Source organism: Antennarius striatus, chromosome 6, assembly GCF_040054535.1.
Source record: "Antennarius striatus isolate MH-2024 chromosome 6, ASM4005453v1, whole genome shotgun sequence".
In the NCBI taxonomy this organism is placed as follows: Eukaryota; Metazoa; Chordata; class Actinopteri; order Lophiiformes; family Antennariidae; genus Antennarius; species Antennarius striatus.
Window position 1 is genome coordinate 24,692,569 of NC_090781.1, and position 24,181 is coordinate 24,716,749.

General features: G+C 44.7%; 1 protein-coding gene across 5 annotated transcripts; it reads left to right on the plus strand.

Annotated features, from left to right (window-relative positions):
- Positions 1-107: 107 nt before the first annotated feature.
- Positions 108-24,073, plus strand: pax3b (paired box 3b). Of its 5 annotated transcripts, none has more exons than XM_068317639.1 (9): positions 108-522; positions 1,058-1,293; positions 1,401-1,530; positions 1,904-2,047; positions 13,686-13,885; positions 14,838-15,003; positions 15,443-15,657; positions 18,114-18,398; positions 22,488-24,073. In XM_068317639.1, the coding sequence occupies exons 1-9, from the start codon at positions 438-440 to the stop codon at positions 22,503-22,505; spliced, it is 1,479 nt and encodes a 492-aa protein (XP_068173740.1). In that variant the 5' UTR covers positions 108-437; the 3' UTR covers positions 22,506-24,073. The 5 variants fall into 5 exon arrangements, with proteins under 5 accessions (XP_068173740.1, XP_068173737.1, XP_068173742.1 ...); XM_068317636.1 differs by having other exon boundaries at positions 18,114-18,393; XM_068317641.1 differs by having other exon boundaries at positions 1,401-1,458.
- The last annotated feature ends 108 nt before the right edge of the window (positions 24,074-24,181 follow it).

Below are 24,181 nucleotides of genomic sequence, written 5' to 3' on the forward strand. Positions count from 1 at the left end.
TACCGTGTGTATCCTCTCGACCAATCACAGCCCGGAGCGTTGAGGGTGCTTGAGACGAGCTCGGCTACTTTTGACGGACTCCCTTCACTTTGAACCGGTGTCAACAAACAACAACATCAATGTTTTCTTGCTAGGGGCGACTTTTTGGCGAAAATAGAACCGGAAAAACCGGCGAATTAACGGGAGAAGAATGAAAAACTAGAATTTATTAACATTCAATAATCAAAATATCTTCTTTTTTGTCGCCACATTTGACTCCAGAAGTCTCGGGGCTTCCCCGAGACGCTGCCTGGCTGTAGCCCGGGAGAGGCTAACCCCAACACGGCTAACCGAGGCTAGCTTCCCCCTGAGCGGGACGAGCGACTTTTTTTCCCTGGCGTGTCGGAGCGTCCCGTCGGGAGGAGGTGTCTGTGGTCACCGGGGGTACTCTGGAGGGTATGACTGCGTTGGCGGGGTCAATATCCAGGATGATGCGACCCACGCTGGCTCAGAACTACCCCCGCAGTGGCTTCCCTTTGGAAGGTAAATCACCATCGCCTCAGGGAGGGGGGGCAGCCCGGGATGTGGACGGATGATGCGTTTAGGGACCAGAGACCTGTCACTCCGTCCTGTGCAAAGAATACAGTATTTAGAAATACTTCAAGTTTTGGCTACAGAAAATAAAAGTTTAAAATTAGTTATTATTTTATTTGCAGACTTTAAAATGATGCTATATGTTTTGCGTTTGTTTCACTTCCAGAATTGTTAAAATGTGGTGCTAGAAAAGGAGAATATTTGTTGTGCAATCCTTTATGTGTGGGCCCGTTTAATTGTGTTTGGTGTTGCGGTATTGTGCATCCTGTAATTTAAGTGACATTTTTTTCGCAATTCACTTTTTTCCCCTGCGATCTGAGGAGTTTAATCTGTTTTTATTTCCATTCTACGGTCACATTTTCCACTCATGCTAGTCTCATGTATTTTTTAACACAAACTTTTTTTTTTTTACCCCTGAGTGCATTCTCGTGGGTAACTCTTGTGATAATATCCTCTCATCATATTTTTTTAAATATATTAATAGTGTCGACTCCGCTGGGTCAAGGCCGAGTGAACCAGCTCGGAGGGGTTTTCATTAATGGCAGGCCTCTACCCAACCACATCCGACACAAGATCGTGGAGATGGCCCACCACGGCATCAGGCCATGCGTCATCTCCAGGCAGCTCCGGGTCTCTCACGGCTGCGTGTCCAAAATTCTCTGCCGGTACCAGGAGACGGGCTCCATTAGACCCGGGGCCATCGGGGGCAGCAAACCCAAGGTAAGACGCACATTTAACGGTTCCACTGAACAAAGTAGCCCGTGGCATTGTGCTCCCAAGCCCACGATGAAGTGAATGAACACTGCGACTCTTCTGACCTTTTGAAGCAGGGAACAACGCCTGACGTTGAGAGGAGAATAGAAGAGTACAAGCGGGAAAACCCGGGTATGTTTAGCTGGGAGATTCGGGATAAATTACTGAAGGACGGGATATGTGACCGCAACAACGTTCCTTCAGGTAAAAAGGGCAGAAATCAAAGATTGATATTATTATTATTATTATTACTATTATTATTACTATTATTATTATTACTATTAATATCATTACTATTATAAGGTGTCAACAGGTATTATTGATTTGAAAAAGTTTATTTTATTGAGGAATACATTTTTTAAAAAACTTTTAGAACTTCTGACACATGTTCTTTATTCATTGTTTTCATTTTATAGGACTTTATCTGACGTTTGTTTTAAGTTTAATTAATCCCAGATATAATTGTTTTATTTTAATCTAGCTGCAAATATAACTTCCTGATTACCATTGCTTTTATTTTCTTAAATTTCTGATTTTTTTGGATTATAATTTCCACTATTTGAACGATCGTTCACAGTGAGCTCCATCAGTCGCATCATGCGGAGTAAGTTCGGAGGCAAAGGCGATGAAGAGGAAGATGAGGATGACATGGAGAAGAAGGAGCTGGAGGACAGCGACAGGAGAGCCAAACACAGCATTGAAGGCATCCTGGGAGACAGATGTGAGTGAACTGCGTGTGTGTGTGTGTGTGTGTGTGAGCCTCCACACACTGGAGCCTGTCTGATCAGATATCAACTCACTGAGTCCAGATGTAAGGAGTGTAAATTTGGCATTTGCTGAGCCGTGAATTGAATGTAGACTTTGGGAAATCTCAACGCAGAGCGCGTCTGTCTTTACGCACACACTCTCTGTTTGGAATCATTTCCACTGGATGAAATCTCACTCTGTCCTCCAAAAACTTCAACCTGTTGATTGCTTGTGACGTAGACTGGTTTTTATTTTGCCGTTGAACGAACCGTGTGAAGTTTTAGCATGCTGTAAACTTGTAGGGTGGGGGTGGAGAGTGCGTGTCGTCCTTTGTGAGGAATTCTTTATCGACCGTATACTCCCCGGCTAATGATTTTCCCATGAGGCCATACCGTAAATCAAACAGCAGGTGATGGCTCAGTGTGTGTGTGCGTGTGTGTGTGTGCGTGTGTATGTGAGTGTGTGTGTGATGGCAATGTTCGCAGAATTATTCTAGTGGATTAGAGCAATCCAAAGTTTTTTAGTCTCAGCTGCGACTTTAAAGTGTGATCTTTTAATAAATTCTTAGAAATGTGGTCCACGCTTCTCTCTGCGCGTTGCATGATGGGATATTTGAGTCGAGTTTTCTTGTTTTTGAAGCTTCAAATAAGTTTTAATTTGTGTTTTAAACTAGTGTGTCCACTGCAAAAAGTAACCGTCTGTTCAGTGGAGTTGATACTTTTTTTTTTTGAGTGGAAGTCAAACAGTGATGATTGTTGTTGTTGTTGTTGTTGCTGTTTTGGGGAAATAATTTTCTAGTAAAAAATCGAGGCAAACACGTTGAATTATCTCACGCCTAAGAAAGTTTGCTTCCTTAAAAAATAAATAAACCCCTTAATGATAAACACTTTAAAATGTTTTTAACTGAATATTGTGCCCTGGTCCCTGATGCGCTGCGGGCCCGGAGGGCTAAAACGTGACAGTCTTCTTCTTCTTCTTTTTTTTTTTTTTGGAAGATGTGCATTTTCTTTGCTGCGGGTCTAATTGGTTTGTTTTGTACGTCGTGACTTTTTGCCTACGTCATTAGGGGGCGAATTGGTCACGCTTGGCTGCTCGTTTAATCTGACACTTTCCAATTACAGCCCCCCAAATGAGTTGCGTTTTCCTCTTTGGTGAGAAGGTGAGTTTGCGCGTTTGGAGGACTTTTTTTTTTTTTGGACTTAATGAAATATTTCTTTAGCTATTTTTCTTTCGCTCTTGAACAAAAAAAGTTTTATTTTCCCGTTTATCAAGAAATAAATAAATGGGGAAGGCTAATTCCAGGGACCCATATGACAACCATTCAGTTTGAATTTTGATTTTTGTTATTATTTTATCAGATTTCTGTGATAATATTTCATGTTTTATCACTCTACCTGGCGCACCTGAGGTCAAACGCATCCTTCGTCTTTAACAGTCTCCATCCGTTCTGTCTCCATTGTTTCGCCTGTTGGAAAAGCGAAATGTCAACATTTTGCCCCTTTTTGCCTGTTTGCGCTTCCTTCGTCTCCGCATCAGTAAAGTAAGGGAGGGGGGGCAGATAAAGGATGCTAGTCTGAGGAGACAAAATGTCCCCCAGATGAGTTGATCAAACATTTGTTCAACGGTTTCCAACTCCTGACAAAGACGCGCCCCGCGCACACAACGGGACGCGCAGGGATGAACTTGGGAGACAAAAGCGCAAGAGTCTATTTGGGGCTCACGCTTGGGCTGAGCGCGGACAAAAGAGCAGCTTGGAAACAGCTTTGACTGCTGCTTAAAGAAGAAGGCAACCTGTTTATAATTCAGCCAGAGGAGAAAAAAGAAGGGGAGAGGGGTAGATTCAAGCCCGACAAAACCCACTATGAGGCCGCAATGAAGGATGAATTATTCAGGGAGGCTCCGAGGGCCCGTTCAGCGAGGGGAAAATGGCCGTTTTCACCTACAAAATGTTTCCTTTTTTCGGCTTGGGCTAAAAAGAGGCCGACCGCCATTCACCATCACAATCGAGGACCTCTGAAATCCACTCACGTCTCCCCCGCTCCGGGATGCGTGAGTTCACGTGGTCACACGCACGCATGTGCGCGCGTAAAAAAACGCGTAAAAACATTCCATCCTCCATGTAAGACGGAGTAGTATTTAAAAAGTGAGAAATGTTGGAGTGGTGTTGAATAATTCGCACATTTCCAGGCGTAACTGAGAGGAAGAGGAAGTGAGGAAGAGCGTGGGGCTCCGTGTAATATAAGGTGTGTATTTACCGGAGTGTATTCGGTTTGGAATCTTTACATTTCCTTGGCGCGTTAGTATTATCTGTGCCTCCAGACGCATCAGTTTGGAAGCCGTCTAATACCTGGGCCTGAATACTCAGTTATTGATCAATAAAGTGATTTTCCTCTCCCGGGGAGGATGACGTTCACGTTATTGATTCTTTGATAAGTCCTGGCCTTGCCCTCCTCCTCCAACATTAATGATGTCCGTTACATGATGTCGATATTGTGCTATGTCACATTTAATGACGGGAGGGAGTGTATTAAAGCGTGTTTGTGCTGAATGGGGACCAATGTTCTCCCCGGAGAGACCCCGGTCTGGCCCGGAGCGCAGCTTCACAAAGGGGGCCTCGGCCCACCCGTCAGCGCGCAGCAGCGGCGCAAAAAAACTCCGAAACCTCACCCCCCCTTCGTCCATTCTCAGCCACTTGCTCCTCAAATCTCCTCAAGCAGATTAAATCGACTCTTTTATTTCATCTCACTTTCATCTGGAGCGTAACGCCGCCCCTCTCCCTCCGTCCCCCCCGTCCCGGACTCTCTCTCTCTCCCTCTCTGGTTCCTCCAGCCTGCGGCGCAAAGCTCGTTCCATATCTGGGACGCATCCTTTAGCGCACAAAGAGAAGTCAGTCCACTCACTAATGAAGTTCTGTTTGAACCCTTCGCTGTTTGATTATCAATTTATTTTCTCACAATTTTAAAAAATGTGAAGCCCAGAAGAGCAAAAAACAGTGACTTCTAAGAAATATTGGTTAACAACAGTTTAACTGATTGTGATAGATTTTTTTTGTTATTTTCAACTTTTAAGGATATAGAAAATTACTTATTTCAATTATAAATAAACCTTTCATTTATATCCATCTAACAGATTCATTATAAAGCTTTATTTTTGTACTTTAAAACCGATTCAAGAAAGCTGCATAAATAATGACTTTTTGTAATGCTTTAAGCTTTCATATCTATTTAAATAGACAAAAGTTTGTTACTGTTTAAAAAAAAACTTTTTTTTCTTGTCTAGTTAATTATTGATTGGAAATAATGGAAATATAATCCACAGGTTAATTTTTTAAATATAAATAATTCTTGCAAATACCCCTGCCGTGGTAAATATAACATAAAATTCACATTCTCCCATTCCCTCTCCCTCCATGTAAATCACATTTTTATATATTTGGCAGTGACGCTGGCCCTCCAGGCCCAAACCATAGTGATTAACTCTGAAGACAAAGTTAATGATTAAAACAGTCACTGTGTCCCTCCTCCTCCTCCTCCTCCTCCTCCTCCTCCTCCTCCTCCTCCTCCTGCTTCACATTTTCACAGTGTATCTTTAGAGTCCATACATTGTTAGGTGAAATTAGCCAGATAATACAGAGGAGCCTTGTTGAGGGCTGATACACTTCCATTTTGGCTGGCTGTGTGTGTGAGCACATAGACAAATGCATAGTCATATATATACACACACACACACACACACACACACACACACACACACACACACACACACACACACACACACACACTCATACACACACATTCCACTCTGCAATGCAAACAGTCAAAGGGATAACTTTATTTGGTGAAAGGGGATCCTGGAAAGGGCTAATTGAATAAGCCCGGGATCTTTGAAAAACCCCTACCATGGTGAGCGCAGTCATCATGTCATAATTAGGTTTATTGAGGCGCATTCCTTCAATCTGCCTCCATTCCCCCGGGCTCATTGTATCCAGGGCCCGGGCTAAGGGCCGGGGGACAAAAGGGGACCGACAGCAGACAAAACATGAAAGAGCCGTAAAGATTTAGCTGCTTTGTCACAGAAACGGAGCGGGACTTTGTTTGTGTAAATAATGTGGCTGAATGGAGGAGTTGGGTTTGTCTGCCACTCGGGGTGAAGGATGGCGTGCTGCTAATGTGATGTGTGGGCACACAATGGAATGGTGCCAGGGCAGAGTAGTAGGAAGAGGAAGAGGAGGGATAGGTAGAGGAAAAGAAGAGGAAAAAGAAGAGGAGTGGTAGGCAGAGGAGAGGGAGCTGAGATGGAGGCAGATACTGAGCTGGTGTTCAGTGTGTTTAGTGTGTTCAGCATGTTTAGCATGTACAGCATATATGGTGTGTTTAGTGTGTGCAGTGTGTTCAGTGTTATTGTGTTCAGTGTGTTCAGTGTTGGTGTGTTCAATGTGTTCAGTGTTGGTGTGTTCAGTGTTGGTGTGTTTAGTGTTTTCAGTGTTGGTGTGTTCAATGTGTTCAGTGTTGGTGTGTTCAGTGTTGGTGTGTTTAGTGTTTTCAGTGTTGGTGTGTTTAGTGTTTTCAGTGTTGGTGTGTTCGGTGTGTTCAGTGTTGGTGTGTTCAGTGTTGGTGTGTTTAGTGTGTTCAGTGTTGGTGTGTTCACTGTAGGTGTGTTCAGTGTGTTTAGTGTCGGTGTGTTTAGTGTCGGTGTGTTTAGTGTCGGTGTGTTTAGTGTCTGTGTGTTTAGTGTCGGTGTGTTTAGTGTCGGTGTGTTTAGTGTCGGTGTGTTTAGTGTTAGTGCGTTCACTGTTGGTGTGTTCAGTGTGTTTATTGTCTTGCTGCTCTGAACAAAAGCACATGTAAAATTCTTGAAAGGTGTTTTTAATTTACAACTTTGATTGATCGATTGATTGACTTTTTTAACAGCTGGTAAATTTCCTCCAAACTGATTCCAGCTCCTTCTGCCGGACTTTCTGCTTTTATCTTGTTATATTTTCAACTCTTAAATCAATTATTCAGGTAAATTATTATCAGATGAATTAATATTGAATCAATAATTTGCGTACTGACCTGGAAACCCCCCCCCCAGCCCCTATTCCTACCCCCTCAAACGTGACGTCGAGTGAACCAACAACCTGTGGACGGACCTCATGGCGACCGTCTGGTGATGAAGGCTCCGTCTGTCCATGCCGACCATGAATGTGTCACTCAGTGCGTCTCTGGGCACGAGGGCCAGAAGAGGGCACGAGGGGGCAAGTGGCGAGCACCAAATCACTCTCCTCTGCCCTGGGGCCGTCCCCCCCCACTCTGTTCTCAGTTTTTTTTTCCGATAAGCTCATGCGTGATGACTGTTGAAGCATGAAAACATCGTTATCTGCAAATGAATGGCGGCTCTATGCTTCATTAAAGCCTCCTTCTCCTTTCACACTCGTATTGTCACCCTCTGATATCAATTCAAAGGGCAATTAATGAATGCACACCAACTTTGAAGTCAGTGTGATTTTGTGCATGTGTGCGTCTGACAGAGGTTAGGGGGGGTATTTGGGGTATTCCCCCCCCCTCCCTGGAGGACCCTGCTGTAGCTCCCCAGCCTTCAGCGGTGATGGACTAGCCACATTGAGCCCCAAAGACGGTTTGAAGGGAGTGAAAGAGTGAAAAGGCCCAGCGAAGGTCAAGTAGAATGGCTCGCCTTAGAATAAGGCCCCTCTTTATCTGCTGCAAGTATGCGCTAAAGGCACAACGGCCCAGGAGGGAGGGTGGCAAGGGGGGGGTTTAAATGTGTTTGCATGAGTGTGTTTGTATGTGTTTCTGAGAAAGTAAGGAAGAATGTGTGCGTGTTTGCGAGCATGCTTGTTTTTTAATGCCTGTCTATGTGTGCGTTGGTCCAAGGGTTGAGGGTTGAGTCAGAGTTCCAGAGGCCAGTGAACGCATCGTCTCTGGTGCTGATGGGGGGGGACAGGCAGCTGTCAATCACCCGACTGGTGAAGCTTGACTTTCATTCAGAGCTTTGTTAAGTAATTATACCACATAAAATGTGTTTTAATGCTGAAAAGTCATCGAAAAACTCAAGGATCCTGATAGATTTGTGGTTCACGTTTCGATCGTATCGACTTTCCAGCTTCCAAAAAAACGCTGCGTCCGATGGAAATAATTCGCTGGAGGTTCTATCCAATATGAATGTACTGCTCTGTAAAAGTTGATTACTGGCATTTCCTTGTTCAAACAGGGATCCACTGCCAAAACCAGAAGGTTCCGCAGAAATATTTACCATCTGAAACCCTGACGTACAAAAAGTAAAGGAACTCCCATCTCCCCATGCGCTGGTGTAACATGAATGCAGCATTATGCAGCACGTTCCGTTTGTCTGCATGCATTCAATTTCTCTATTCAATTCATTCATGGAAGCACAAGAAGTCCGGACCGACTCCTTATTCAGCATTTTTTTCTGCTGCAAATTCCAGAAATGAAATTGCACTGGAATTTAAAAAAAAAAAAAAATCTTTATTTATGCTCCCAGAATGAAGGAATACTCAGTTAAAGTAGTTAAATCGTTTAAACGTTAGATCTGGGAACACGAGATTAATCATCTCGTTTAGAAAAACTATTTCATATTTGTTTTGTTTTTTTCCTGACTGAACTTATTTTAAGATGTCTGGAGAAATAAAATTATGCTGACTTATCTTGATAGTTCATTTTACTAGAATTAAATCCAATTCCTTCTAAAATTAATTTTTTGTCTATTTTTTGTGTTATTATATAAACGTAGCTGAAACATCCTCTTTACTGGGAATGACACTTAGCCTGTTAGCGGCTCGCCTCCTCCTGGGACGCCAACAGTTTCCCCCATCGGCCTCAGTTATGAGTCACTGTCAGAGTTAAAAGACAGAGAAGAGATGCCGGGGTCACGGGGCTGTGGTGGGGGGTCACTCTCCCCCAGCGCCGCACAGGAAACGGGGTTAGAAGTACATTTAGACACAACTGACAGGTAACAGTTTCCTGATTCCACCACACACACACACACACACACACACACACACACACACACACACACACACACACACACACACACACACACACACACACACACACACACACACATAGGCCAGTGGCACACTTGGCTGTGACGGTTGACACTCCTCCTTAGCAAGTCAAGTGTGTACCCCGACTAAACCCCCTCACACACACACACACACACACACACACACACACACACACACACACACACACACACACACACACACACACACACACACACACACACACACACACACACACACACACACACACACACTGTCTTTTTCCCAGCCCACCAGAAAGAGTCACAGATGGGTCCATAAGCTGTCAGTAAAGCCATTAGTTGCCCCAGCATCTGCCTGTCCTGACTTCTATATACTGTTTAATGCAGTCGCCGGTCACTCGGTGCCCCCGCCCCTCAATAGGAGCGGCGCGGCCGGCCCGCCCAAATAAATGCCCCGTTTGTCTCCTCTGCCTTTTGTTTTGTGTTTTTTAAGTGGGGTAGGTGGAGAGGAGTTGGGAGGGTGGGGGTGAGGGGGGAGCAAAATGTCAGAGGCTCGATTTACCCTCCAAATTAACCAAAGCCCCCAGAAGAGTTAGTGTGATGTCCGAGGAGGGGTGTAAATAGTCCACATATGGTCACCCAATCCCCCCCCAGTCCCAAAACCACAAGTTTGATACGTCCCCTTTCACACCCCCTCGATCTGCCCCCCCCCCCACACACACACACACTCAATGTGTACTGTCTGTTGTCTCAGTGGACATATTTAAGCCTTTGTGTCCCTGTGCGACTGCCCCCCCTATCTAAAAAAAAAAAAAATCAGCAACACCAAAAACTTTCCAACAGTCTGTTTCAGCTAAATCCTCCATTCTCCTCCTCCTCCTGGTTATTATGGGATGGCAGTGCATGGTGGGATCCATTTTGGACGTTCTGTTTCTCTGTTTTGGACTGGCGTCTATTTTCGCCGTGTGCCACTCAGTTTGGTTAAATTAAACAGTTTTCTTTTCTCCTCTAAACCCTTGCCCCCCCACCCCCCCACACTACTCCTCTCTTATTTTGCAGCTTAATGCCCCCCGGCTCCCGGCTGATTTTTTGCTTTTCCAGGCCGTCTCCTGCTCAGATAATTTTACCCTTTTAAGGCTCATATTTTCTCATATTTCGATGAACTGACAAGAAGCAGTGCCATGTCTGCAAGCGCCCCCCCCCCCCCACTCTGCCCCATCCCCCCTGCCCCTTAAAGTTGAGGTGGAGCACAAGTTATACAGAGAGAAGTCAAGTGTTTACAGGGACTCTAAATACAGGGTTTTAAGATGCAGATATGATGCTTAGAGTGGATAATTTGATTGGCTGAGGCTATCTGACGGTGCCAAATCGATGCGATCAGATCTGGGGGGTAGCCGGGCGAGGACGGCAAAAAGGGGGCACTCTGAAACCACAGGTTTATAGGTTGGAACAGATCTGGGGAGAGGGGGGGACCACCTTCTCCTCCCGTTGCTCTTCACACACGTTACTGATGCTGATCGTCCTCCTGTTATTTTAGAAAGGAGTGTTCATGGATGCTGGGGGGGGGGGGGGGAGCCTCAAGGCTGACAAGATGGATTATTGTAGCTGTAAAATAGCAGTCCAGAAGTGTGAAGGTGTGTGTGTGTGTGTGTTGTCTAGTGTCTGAGCCAAGCTATAAAAAGTAATGAGCTTCAGGTTTGATGAGGTGGCTGCGCTCCATGTTGGCACAAGTTTTCCATGCCCCCACCACAATGGTCTTCATCACCTGCCGCTTTAATTTGGACTCCATGATAACAATCTGAACATCTTAGGTGTGTGTTTGATGCTGAAGGAGTCGTGTGTGTGTGTGTGTGTGTGTGTGTGTGTGTGTGTGTGTGTGTGTGTGTGTCGTCTGTGGAAGCAGCGTTCTCCTCCCAGGGATTTTTTCTTCTTCTAACAATTACAATTTTTTAGAATAAACTTTAAATTAAATGACGTGAAATTTAAGCGCGCCTTAAAAATTATCCGGGTTTTAAAAAAAACTTTTTTGAGATTTCTTACTTAAACTGTTTTCTGTTAAATACAATTTATCAGCAGATTTTAACTCTAAGCTGGTCTGAGTGTTGATTTCTGTAAAAACAGGAAACTATAAAGCCAAAAAAAAAGGTGTTTTTGTGATGAGATCTTCAAAAAAAATCAAATCAAACTTCATTAGAAGTCTAGTTTGTGTTGATTTTGTCCAACAGGTTTCAGATCTGTTTCATCTGTTTATCATTCAGATGATCAGATGTTGTAAATATTGTTCTATTTTAATTTCCCTCGCACCTAATATCGCGTCCTAACGCCTTCGATCCGTAGGAAAAACATCTCCACCACCACCACCAACAAAACCCAACACAGATGCCCAGACAAACTGCCCCCATGGGTACATTTACGCTGGCAACAACAGCCCCTGTTGCCCCTCAGGTGCTCTTACAGTTCCCTCTGGAGGAAGGTTTTTTTTTTTTTTTTTAGGGGGGGAGGGAGAGCCAGAATGCCCCTGGCTGTGCCCCTCATCCACCCCCACCTCTTTATTCCCCCCCTCCGGCTCCCCCGTGGGGCAGGTGACAGCCCTCCGCTGTGAAGGGCCAAGGGAGCCATGACGGATTCCACAGATGGAGCGTGGAAATCGCGGGCAAAGACCGTCGGTTCTGTGGAGTAACAAAGAACCCGGGAGTCACAGAGAGAAATATGGGTGGAAAAAAAAAAGGGGGAGAGAGATGGGAGAGGAGGGAGACAAAGGGAGGGTGAGGAGGAGGAGGAGGAGGGAGGACGAAGGACAGGAGGAGGTGGTGCTTGTTTAAGGCGTGCTGAATCGCAAAAAAAGTTTGTTTGGGGCGAATTAAGAGCGTGTGAACATCCGAAAGGGGGGAAAAATGTGCGAGTCGAACATTTTCTCCGCACTTCCTCCACGCTTTTTCATCCACTTCCTGTTCAGAGTTTCTCTGGTTCGGTCTTATCTTGTTCTATCTCCACAAATTCGAACCGAAGCGCGGCGAAACGAAGCGCGCCGGCCGTGAGGCCCTTGTGTGAAGAATCCGATTGTATCGCGGATAAATTCCTCCAGACTTCTGAGGTGCCATTCTGTCCCTTCTTTTGAAAAGTTCCTGAAAAACCCCCGGTAGCAGTCATAACTGATAGGTAATTCCAAAGTGATTAAGGATTTTCCCCCGGCCGCTTCAGCTTTCCCAGGGGCCAAATCCCTGTGAAATGCCGAGGAACGCGCACGGTGCTAAAGTCGAGGGGGAGCGAAAAAGCATTCCTTGTGGCCCTCCTCCATGCAGGAACTCAAGGGGGGAGGCCACAAAAAAAAAAAAGGCCCCATCTCTTGTTTTTCTATCCTGTTTGGAAAAAAAAAAATCGAAGGCCTGAATTCCGAGAGTCCTTGAACTCGACAAGTCGCAAGAAACGTCGTCAGATTTAAGATAAATTCAGCCGAGGCTTAAAGGAAACGTCTCTATTTCTTTCTTTCGCTCAGCCTTTTGGAAATATTTTACTTCCCCCCCCATGCTTGAATGTGTCTTTACCAATTTGCTTCCTAATGCATGTTAAGTTGACTCCCACTGCTTTTGGTGTCGCAAGGAGAAAATCACCAAAAGGGGGGGTGGAAGCGCGAGAGAGAGAGAGAGAGAGAGGATCCGTTTCACATGAGAGGCCCCGAGCTATTTGGATCCTCTTGTATTTTATTGTTGCTTCTGAGGGGGAACTAATACAGTGTTGCACACAAAACTTCCCCTACGCTGAGGGGGAATTAATTAAGTGTAACACACAAAAAAAAAAGTTGGGTGCATTGGCCTCGGCGAACTTTTAGAAGGGAGCCAATGGAGTGTTTGAAGTGGTGAGTTTGAAAACTAAGCTTATAAAAAAAAAAAAAGTTCACAATAATGTTTAATGTCGATCTGAAGCGGACAGAAGTAAATGGACAAAAGCTGTCAGGTGATGTGAAATCACTGCAGCTCAATCGAGCAGAAGACAAACGATCGGGATCCAATAATTATTGGTTTATCAGCGGTCACCTGACGTCAAATCGATGCAGATTTTAAAGGAAATTATTTTGTTTTTTTTGCAGATTTTCAGACGTGAAAATTCTGATTCTGATAAGTGTAAAAATTAATAAAAAAAATCTGCAAGAGGACAGATTGTTTGTTAAAATTAAATAAAAACACACACATACACACACACACACACACACGCACACACACACACACACAGAGGGACGAACACTCAAAGAATAGTCCCTGGACCCACATTAGTCTTTTGTGTGGCTTTTAGTCCACTGGCCCCCCCTGCGGTGTCCTGGAAATCTCGTCCAGTGGGATTATTCCACAGGCTCAGAGTTTGTGAATGGAAGTCTGTTTAGCCACAAGACCCTGAGGAAGAAGTGGACATGTGTGTGTGTGTGTGTGTGTGTGTGTCCGTATGAGAGATCACATGAATGTAGAAGTCATTTGTCCTCTGACGTAGTTTCAGAGGTCAGAGGTCACTTATGGTTTTATAGGTCGAAGCTGGAGGCTTCATTTGTGGAGGAGTGGATGTTTTCGTGCTTTACGAATCAAATGGTCTCATCCTGATCGTTGTGTTCTTCACACCAGCGAGCCACTCGGACGAGGGGTCGGACGTGGAGTCGGAGCCTGACCTGCCCCTGAAGCGGAAGCAGCGGCGCAGTCGGACCACCTTCACGGCGGAGCAGCTGGAGGAGCTGGAGCGGGCCTTCGAGAGGACCCACTACCCCGACATCTACACCCGGGAGGAGCTGGCCCAGAGGGCCAAGCTCACCGAGGCCAGGGTGCAGGTACGAGGAACCCACCGGAAGATAGTGCAAAATTCCACGAGGGTCTCGGGACCCGATGAGCTCACAACGGCAAGGAGGAGGAAGAGGAGGAGGAGGAGTGTGGAATTTATGAACAGAAGCTAAAACATCAAAATCTTTACAAGATGGCAGTGAGAACTGTTCACACATTCAAGCCTGACCCAAAACACAGCTGATGACTCATTCTATGAAAACACACACACGCACACACACACACACACACACACACACACACACACATGCCACGTACACACACTTTGAGACATAAACCATGTGTCTTTATACACACTCTGATCATTTAATGGCAACCTGCTGACTGTTTGTACTATACAAAACACACACACACACACACACACACACACACACACACACACACACACACACACACACACACACACACACACACACACACACACACACTTCTCATCCTTGCTCCCAGGGGCCCAATCTGGCTTTCCGACTTCTGATATGGAATTCTCCTCCACAGGCTCCATATGGGAAGTGTAAGCACACCCAGCATGAGCCCAGTCCATATGGACACGGCATGTCACACACACACACACACACACACACACACACACACACACACACACACACACACACACACACACACACACACACACACACACACACACACACACACACACACACACACACACACACACACACACACACACACACACACACACACACACACACACACACACACACACACACACTTCTCATATTGTCTCTCACCTTCCGGTTCAGCTTCACACGGCGTTCTACGATTGCGACAAGTGACGTTATCATTCCGTGTTCACTATTTGTGAGAGTGTGTGTGAGTGTGTGTTCACCATTCCTACAACCTTGCTGATGTGAGAAGCTACAGATATTTTTCTTTGTTTAATTTCTCAAAGCGTCTGAACGTGAAACGTCTCCATCGTCCGTTTAGGTTTGGTTCAGCAACAGGCGGGCCAGGTGGAGGAAGCAAGCAGGAGCCAATCAGCTGATGGCGTTTAATCACCTGATCCCAGGGGGTTTCCCACCTTCAGCCATGTCCAGCATCCCCCCCTACCAACTCGCAGAGAGCTCCTACCCCCCCTCGTCGATAGCGCAAGGTAGGGATGAAACAAACCACATCCTTTATTGTTGATGTTTAAGGAATTTTTAAAAAAAATAGTGATTGTATTCCTTTTTTATTTGGTTTGATAAAGAAAATGAATGTGAATTAATTTTAAAATATTAAAACTGTAATTACAAATAGCTGAATTGTTATTATTCCAAGTTTATTACAAGCTTTTATTTCTTTAATGAATATTTAATATTTTGACAGAATTTATTATTTTTGTTGGGTCACCAGTGAGTCTTTTGTTTTTGTTATATATTCCAGATTAAGTTAATGACTTGATGAATAATTTGTTTTCCTTAATCCAGCAGTTAAGCAGTAACTTTAATTGTACATTAATCAAATATTAACTACTTATTGACCGGACTTTGAAAAAGTTATCCAAAAGTCCTAAAAGGTGTTTGAACTTTTCTCCCTGATTCTTCTGCTAGTGCCGGAGCCCCCCAGCACGGTGCGTCGGCCCCAGCCTCTCCCTCCCTCCTCGGGCCACCAGGGCTCCGGTGGTGGGGGTCAGGGAGAAGGGGGCTCTCCCTACTGCCTCGCCTCCGGACGCCACTCCTTCTCGGGCTACTCGGACAGCTTCGTGAGCGCCGGGGGACCGGCCAATCACATGAACCCCACCATCGGAAACGGACTCTCCCCACAGGTGAGAAAAGCAACGGATGAAGCGTTCTGAAGCTTTCAAACTAAATTCTTAAAGCCTGAAATTAAAAAATGCATTTATTTGTTATTATCCTAGAGACTTAACTTTATTCTCTTCTTCATAGCTGGTCAGGAACTTGGTTGTACTCGTCTGGTTTAGTTGAATGAATAAAAACTGATGAAACACACATACTTTACCCTGTCAGGTACACAACATTGCACCGAGAGCTTTCAAAGTCTTTGACTCTCTATTTGAGTCATATTTCATTCAGATGTGGGACTCATGATAGCTCTAATTCGTCCGTCCGTCGAGCAGTTTTCTAGTGAAACTCCTCTGTATCTCTGGACGACGGGTCGCCCGCCGCTGGAGGAGAAAAGTGAGATAACTCCAGAAAGGACAGAGGACAATTGAGTGTGTGACAAATGAGAAGTGAAAAGACAATTACAGACAATTATCCAGGCTGGAAGTCCCAAGGTCTCCACACTGCGGCGGAGGAGACCGAGTCAGAGAGGCTAACAGGCAGAAAATGAGATTTCAGCCCGGCGTGGTCCGATTCCTCAGAGAACGGTCCTCAAGAGGGGTGAAGACACTCGTACAGACACACACACACACACACACAGGTTCACATAATTACACCTACACACACACACACACACACGCAGCATAGATAATGAATCAACTCCATGACATTTTGAGGATCAGTTAAGGATTTTGCAACATCTTCTACAAATATATGACACGACACGGTTGAGTTTCAACCTTCGATGGAAATTCAAAGACTGATTTAAAATAAAAAAATCAGAAATCTTAGCAGAAGATGAAGTTATTTTTCACCAATTAATTCAAAATGCTCTTCAGTTTTTTGGCCTTTTTCTTGTGTGTAGGACGTTAAGCGTTCTTCCTCCGGGTTCGTTCTGATGTTTGTAACCCTCACAAACCCACCAACATGCTTTCAAACATACACAGCTACACGCTACATGCATTAAACATCAAAAATCTGTATGTCCTTCCTGAAGTAGATTGCTCATGGATGCACCTTAGCGGAGCATCCTGGCCGGTTCGTCTATGTGCACAAATAACGCCGTCCGCTCCACGCTATATTAAAGCCTGGAGCGAAGCTCCTTGTGATTGCATTCTTCAAATATTTCCCTCCACATTCCTCCATAGGAAGGCAAAGGGGTTTTAATTTATTTGTATATATTTCATACAACGGGGCAGGAATGTCCTGGTCTCAGATGTTTCACCCCATCCCGACATTCTTCCTCGCTCACTCCTAGACGCTCCGATTTAAGGCCCCCCTGGCAACGGCAGCTTTTCTGATATGAAACACCATGTGCTGGCCCAGCAGCGATGTCATGAGGCAGTGGAGAACAGAGGGGATGATGGGTTAGGCATTGGGATAAAAACACGAAAACACAAAAACCTGGGAAAAAGTCGGCGAAACGGGATCGAAGCTGCGATCCTCCGAAGGCAAGGAAGGGTAAAGTTTTAGAAAAATGTTAGCGGGCATGAGAGGAAACATTACTCCTCTCTCCAAATCATAGACTCCTCCATTCACCTCCCCTGCTTGGGAAATGATTTAAGCAGGACCATGTGTGTGTGTGGATGTAGAATAATATGTCACTTAGAGGGCCGAGGGAGCCCAAAGAGCCGCGTACCTGCTTCTTATTAGGACACCAGGAGGAGCCTGGAGGCCTCAGTTCCGCGGGGGAGGTGGAGGAGGAGGAGGAGGAGGTGGGATGCGATGTGTTTGGAGGTAGCAGGTTATTTCCTAAGTGATAAAGTCGTTCTCCATTCCTTATTAACGGTTTACGGGCCGCTTTTGGTGACGGACAGGTAAACACGACGAGCGCCTGGAGGGGAAGGGGTCGTTGATATCCAGTCTGTTTTTGAAACGCTTCGCACCCCTGCGGCGCTCCAGGAATACCCCCCCCCCCTTCAAAATTTGATTATCTGGTCGCTAATAAAGACCAGGTCAAGAGCAAACACATTTCTCCAACTGGAAGTCTATTCCGAGGCTCGGATGGAGCCGGACTTGCCTAGGTCTTTATTGTGCGTTATCTTTGTTGGCACATCTTTCTAAGAGATCAGTTTTTGGCCGTAGGATTTTGGAGCCGCGTCAAAAAGGGAATTTGAGAATAAGTGGAGCTGTGGATCTGAGACAAATTGCTTAATTCTTCCTTTCTGGTGCTATCTCTGTCTGGGATGGGCCGTTTGATGTCTCTAACAAGGGGGATTTCCTGTGTGTGTGTGTCTGAGTGTGTATCAGTCTCATTTTTTATTCCCTAGTTTGCTCGCGAGCTAAAATTAGCGATGATTTACCAACTATGAGGCTTTCTTCGAAAATAAAAGAACTTTCTTCCTCGCTTGAGTCTTCTGCTCATTTCTTCAGGGGGAAAACATTTCATTTCATTAAATACGAGCGAACGAATCCTCACCGTTTCTCTCCGTCCAATCAGGTGATGGGTCTCCTGAACCCGGGCGGCGTTCCACATCAGCCCCAGAGCGACTACGCCATCTCCCCGCTGACGGGCGGCCTGGAGCCCCCGGCGGGCATGGCGGCCAGCTGCAGCCAGCGGATGGACCACATCAAGGGCCTGGAGGGCCTCACCAGCGTCCCCTCCATGTCGGCCCTGCCCTCCCTGCCCAGCTCCCAGTCCTACTGCACCCCCTCCTACAGCTCGCCGGGATACACCGTCGACCACATGGCGTCCTACCAGTACGGCCAGTACGGGCAAAGTAAGGTCAATAGACTCCAACTTTTTATTCTTATTATTGATTCAATAAAAGCGAATTAAACAGCATATGTTAAAAAAAAAAAAACTTTTGACAAGAGATTTAATCTTTTTCTTTAAAAAGAAAAACTAAAAAGAGCTTTATCGAGACGTTGACATCCATTAAATGGAAAAACAGAATAACATCAACAAATATCAATAAATAAATGCTAAATATACTAAAATAAATACTAAAGAGGTGCTGATGTTGGTACATTATCCTATTATTCAGACTCCAGATGTAAATATGACTTACTGAATACACAAAAATATAAAGAAATGCAGCGCAGCTTTTGCACATTTTAGTTATTCTGAGTATTTCCATTTACAGAAGTGTGCAACATCTTATAACAGGCGTCAAACTCATTTCCACCGAGGGCCACATCAGCATTACAGCTGACCTCAAGGGGCCAGATGTAACTAATAAATGTAACTAAATGTAACTCAATAAATGTCACTACTTCTTCATGTTAAAATTAGTCTGGATTTATTACTTATTCTAGTTCCAAATGTTACAGTTACACAGAAAAAATGTTTGTTTGTTTCTCTGTTGTAACATAAATCCTTTTAATCTGTCAGGTTATTAAACCCGCAGAACTCAATCAATCAGGGATCAAACTATCAATGAATAAAGAAAAATAACATCAGACACAAGTTAGGACATTAACTTTTTTCAAAATGTTTTTGTCAGAGTTGAAATGGACTTAATTACTGCATTCTGGGAAATGTCGTTTTTGGTTAAAGGACACTTTTAACCTATTTATTTTTAGACACTCTGACCTGTTATGCTTTTGGGGGCCACATAAAATGATGTGTAGTTTGTATTTGTGTCGTCAAGGTCCAAATTGTTGCTGTCAAAATAAATAATAGTGGATTAAAGAGTGAAGAGCTCAATAATTTAAAATTTAGTGGAGTGAGAGTCAGAGGTATCTAGTAGTAGTACTCCTACTGCTCTGACTGCAGCAGGTTTATTATGCCTCAAAGTCTGTCACTGATTTTTCTTTGTGCTGCCATGAAAGCTTGAATCATATCAGAGTGGAGCATCGTGCACGGATAAAGCACCTCCGTCAGAGCAGATTTGCAGTCTGAACATTTCGAGCTCCTGACCGAGATCAAATAAACCTGGGATTCAACCGGCCTCGCCGGGCTTTTCGGCAGTTCAATAAGTCTTCCTGCAAAAATCAAGTAGAACCGACTCACACAGCTTCTGGGCTAGAAAAACCCACATGTGAAAGAAAAACCGAGGAGTGGAATCAGAAGAAAAACCCTGATCAGCCCAGTTTTTTAATGACGTGATTCATTTTGCGAAGCTTAACAATGACGGTAAGTTGTTTTGAAAACTGTCACAAATCTGTCAAAATCATGCAAACATTATTTTTTGAAATTATATGTCTCAGAGCTGAGAGAACATGTGACCGCAAAGCCACGGGTTTGTTTTCCTTTTTTTTTTTTTTTTTTTTAAATCTACGACCCCTAAGCAAATCAGCGACCTTTCCAATCATTTTTTTTGTGTGCACTAACTGCCTTTTGCAGTGGCCTTTTCACTTATTTTCGTGAGAAGAATTGGAACCAAAACATCTGAACTCGGGGCAGCTGATGCTGTGTATGACTATCATACATTCTGGTCATCCAGTGGTCTGAGACTCATACCTCACAACCACAAATACCTCATTCTGACTACAGGGAAGGGGGTGGGGGGGTGGATAAGGGCAAGTCCTGCGAGGCAGAGAACATTTTTCCGGGTCCAATCACGCCGTCTCGAGTGTTGAGGTTAATTGTGCAGATCTGATTCCACTGATGCAGAGAACGGCCCGAGCGCTGATGCCCGAAATCTGCGGTTGAGGTACCCGTCGAGCCGCCATCAGGCCGGAGTGTCTGAGCGCCGTCCTACCCCTCCGGAGTGTCTTTTCACTTTGCATTACTTTTACTTTAAGGGTTAAAATCAACTTCAAACAAATCCATCAACTTTGGAACCCTTTTTTTCCATCACGACTGTGATTACAGCGGCCGCCGTTCCCCAATTTTTGGTCCGCAGGGGGTTAAAACCAATCAGGTTCATCCACTGACCTCCTGGCAACCCCCCCCAAAACAAGCCGGAGCCCTTCAAAGAGCGTGGCAACGATCCAGCGGGTCCCAACCGCGTGTAGCGAGTATCAAGTGAATATCTGACTTAATATCCGAGAGAGGCAAATGTCTAATGAAATATATCGGTCAAATATCTCCAAGGTGGAGAGAATAAGGAATTAGGAGGGCACGCACAAACCCTTAGCACGTGGCACGACGCACACACACACACACACACACACACTCGTGCACCTCCACGAAGCCGAGCCGTCCATCTTGATGTGATTAATCAGCGCGACTGGAATCGCTGGTGTGCAAAGTTTGGGTTTGGAGCTGCGGAGGAAAAGGTCCTTTCTGGGGGTGGACGGATCCTAATAGCCTCTGGCAGGGCGGCGATTAGAAACAGGTGCTCGGACTGAGGTCAGCTGGGGAAGCAGCGCGGAACAGCGAAGACACCAGAGCTGCACGCCGGGGCCGCGTTTTGACAACAACTCATGGAAAGACACCACCGAAGACCGGTTTGTTTTCATGTACAGGGAGTCGCGTCTGCGTTGCGGAGAAGCCGTTGCCGTGGCGTTTTTTTTTTCCTCGCACAGCGAAGCTCTCTTGCACATCGTTGTCGTCTTTTTATATTTTCTCTGAGCGTTATTTTGCACAAGTTTGGTGCCGATCCAAGCTAACGCTAACTCCTCCAGGCCTCGAGAGACCAGATGATAGAACATTGCGAGATGAGCTGGAGCAACGCTCAGACATTTGATTCTGCTAAATATTCAAGATTTTTATTTGCTCTGCGTCTGATTTATGATCTTTTAAAAAAATTATTTTGTTTTTTTACAGGAGTCCTTAGTAATCTTCAAATTAAAATATTTCTACATTGTTAGCAGCCCTAGTGGAATATAAACTACATTTACTGGAGTAATGTACAGTGATCCCTCGTTACTCGCTGCTTTTCCGAGACTCACGGAACGCAGCGCACTTCCTGATGCCGTCAGCCAATAGAATGCACGTACGGTATCATGTGACTACCTACTAATGCGCGAATGCGCAAGGGATTACTGTAATCACGTACAGTTTTATGGTACATTATCGTCACTGTTATTTGACGTCATTAGTTCTGAGTCAAGGAGCTCATATTTTCAACTGGTTTCTTCGCTGTCCTTGACTTTTTTCTTTTTGATATCCTGTAATTTCTCTGGGAATGATGTACTGATCCGGCATTAGAAAATTCAGGCATATTTAGGGCACCCGTATCCATGAGTGTGTGCAGACTAAAAGTCTGGATCCACCAGATTTCCTTGATTCCTTCAAATGAAATTGTGGTTGCAGGACAAACGAGTTTGTTTCTGATTGAATCAAAGGAGACTGTTGGAGTTTTGTGCTCTGCTGAGAAACATTCTTGTTATGAATTATACGAATCAGCAGCTCAAATTAAACTATGATCAGATGCATTATATCAATACACCAGTAATTCTAATGCAGAATAACATACATTTCTGGAAGGGCCCTTCAGCGAGAGGACTTTTAACTTCAGCAGTCTTTAAAGCGTGGTGTTTAGGTGAGGGTCGAGGGGTCGAATCCTCTCATAAATAACATTTTATTGAGGGAATGCTCACTTTGTTCTGGAATGCCTTTATTTTAAACTTTACCCAGATTTCAGTATTGCTTAAATTTGAAGACTATTCATCCGATGACTAAATATTTACGACTTATCACGTGCGCTAAATGCTTTCTATCTCCTGCCACACATTCAGAGTTTATGTTTGTACTTACTGGAGTCATCCTCATACTTCTGTTTTCCCCTCCGTTAACCTTACACCTCAAACCACTGTTAGCACATGCTATGCTAATAATAGCCATATGTTAGCAGGGGACGGGACTCCAAAACATATGCCTGGAATTTATTGCGACCATATATCTTTTTTGTTTTTATCATCTTTCCAGCCTAGAAGCTGTTTTTCGCTGCTCGTAAATTAAGCGTTTCATCCTCTTTTACAGGTGCCCTTCCTTATCTGAGACCTGAAATCACCTGATGCTCCGCCTCTGGACTCCACAGACGGACATCTGTGTGTACAGCCATGGAAAAAAAAAACCTCTTTAATGTCTGGATTTAAATTTTGTTTCCGCGTTCTGTATTTTCAAGGCCATCATATTATTCACTTTTCACTCTTTGCTGGAGAGGCGGACAAAAAGAAGGGACCACAGGATGGATTATGAGACCAAAACGTGTCGTTTGACGGTAAAACGCAGCATCGGTATCATATACGACCGTCTGTGTGATCTTATAGAGGACCAAACGGCATCCTCGGACTCTGCCCACGGTGTTTTTGTGAGGAAATCTCTCATCACAGACGCATGAAAGGAGCATGTTTACGTATCTCGGGGGGGCAACATGAATACATATGAAATTCCATGTATCTCCGAATTAATCCCCCAACTTGTATCCACTGAAAGGGGGGAAAGAAAAGAAGGGCTTTGTCGATTTTATTGCATTTATTTGGAAATCAGAGCATCGGACATGTGAAGAGAAATTCCAGCGGCAGAGAAAGCAAACGCGAGCGAAGCGATCCGCTGATTTTTTATTGTATCAGAGACTCTAATGTACACCACAGCTGTACCGCAGAGAAAGTTCATTCAAACATTCCTGCTACCTCCTCCCCCCACTGTCTCTCCCTCTTTTTTCCCCCTCTCCCCCCTTTTCTGTCTCCCTTCCTTGTGTCTCATTGATGTTTCGGACGGTGAGGCAGGGATCCCCGGCCTTTTGTAGTTTTAAAGAGCAAGTCGGAGGAGAGGTCAGGGGGTGACTTTAGGGGAAAGTGACAGATGAGAGAGCGGTATAGAAGAGGTTTTAATGGGGGGTAGGGGGTGATAGGCAAGATCGATCACAGGGTTAAAAAAAAAAACCCTTTAAAGATCATCTCCTGGTGAGAAAAAGCCACCGGGTCACAAGTCACGACCGAGAGACACTTGAGAAAACCGAGAGACTTTACACGACAGACAAGCCGTCTCCCAGCTGACCAGAAGTGCAATATCGTGTATCTTAGAGTCAACATCACCAAAGTCTTACGAAACGCTTTGGATTCAAACTCTTGGATCTGGTTTGCGGACTTTGAAAAGGCAGCACGACATGTGCCTTTTGAAGGTTGTTTTTTTGGGTCCAAACATTGTGAATAATGCTGGAATAAGGACTTCGTCGGTTGGGGGACAAAGTCGCAACGACAGAACGGATGAAGGAAAAAGCCGGTGGAAACAGAAAGAAGGAATGACAAAAGCCAAATTCGATTGTGATTTTTTTTTTTTTCGTGTCTCTTTTTGTTTCCGCGTGGCGTTCACAGGAAATACTGTTTAAGTTTGTAATGCATTCCAGGCATATTTATTGTCACAACTGCATGTCAACAGAGCGGTTGTATAATTCCCCCCACAGAGAAGATCTGTCCGCGTCAGAATGAACCAGTCCTTTCATTCTTTTTTTGATATATTTTTTTTTGTATTATTGGACAAAGTGATATGACATGATGTCATGTGTACAAGCACATTATCACTAATATTTATAATAAAATAAAGCAAAAAATGACTGAAAACGACTCCTGTGTAATTCGTCCTTTGTCGGGGTTCATGGTAATTACTAAATGGAGTCTTTGTGTGTATTTTTTTTTTTTGTTGGCCACAACTGGAGGAAAAGAAAGCCAACG

What these genes read in the sequence shown, in the direction of transcription:
- pax3b (XM_068317636.1), top strand. Translation starts at nt 438, where the DNA reads ATGACTGCGTTGGCGGGGTCAATATCCAGGATGATGCGACCCACGCTG. An exon ending in TCGGGGGCAGCAAACCCAAG is followed by an intron (nt 1,294 to 1,400) that starts GTAAGACGCACA and finishes GACCTTTTGAAG; the next exon opens with CAGGGAACAACGCCTGACGT. An exon ending in GAAACGGACTCTCCCCACAG is followed by an intron (nt 15,658 to 18,113) that starts GTGAGAAAAGCA and finishes CCGTCCAATCAG; the next exon opens with GTGATGGGTCTCCTGAACCC.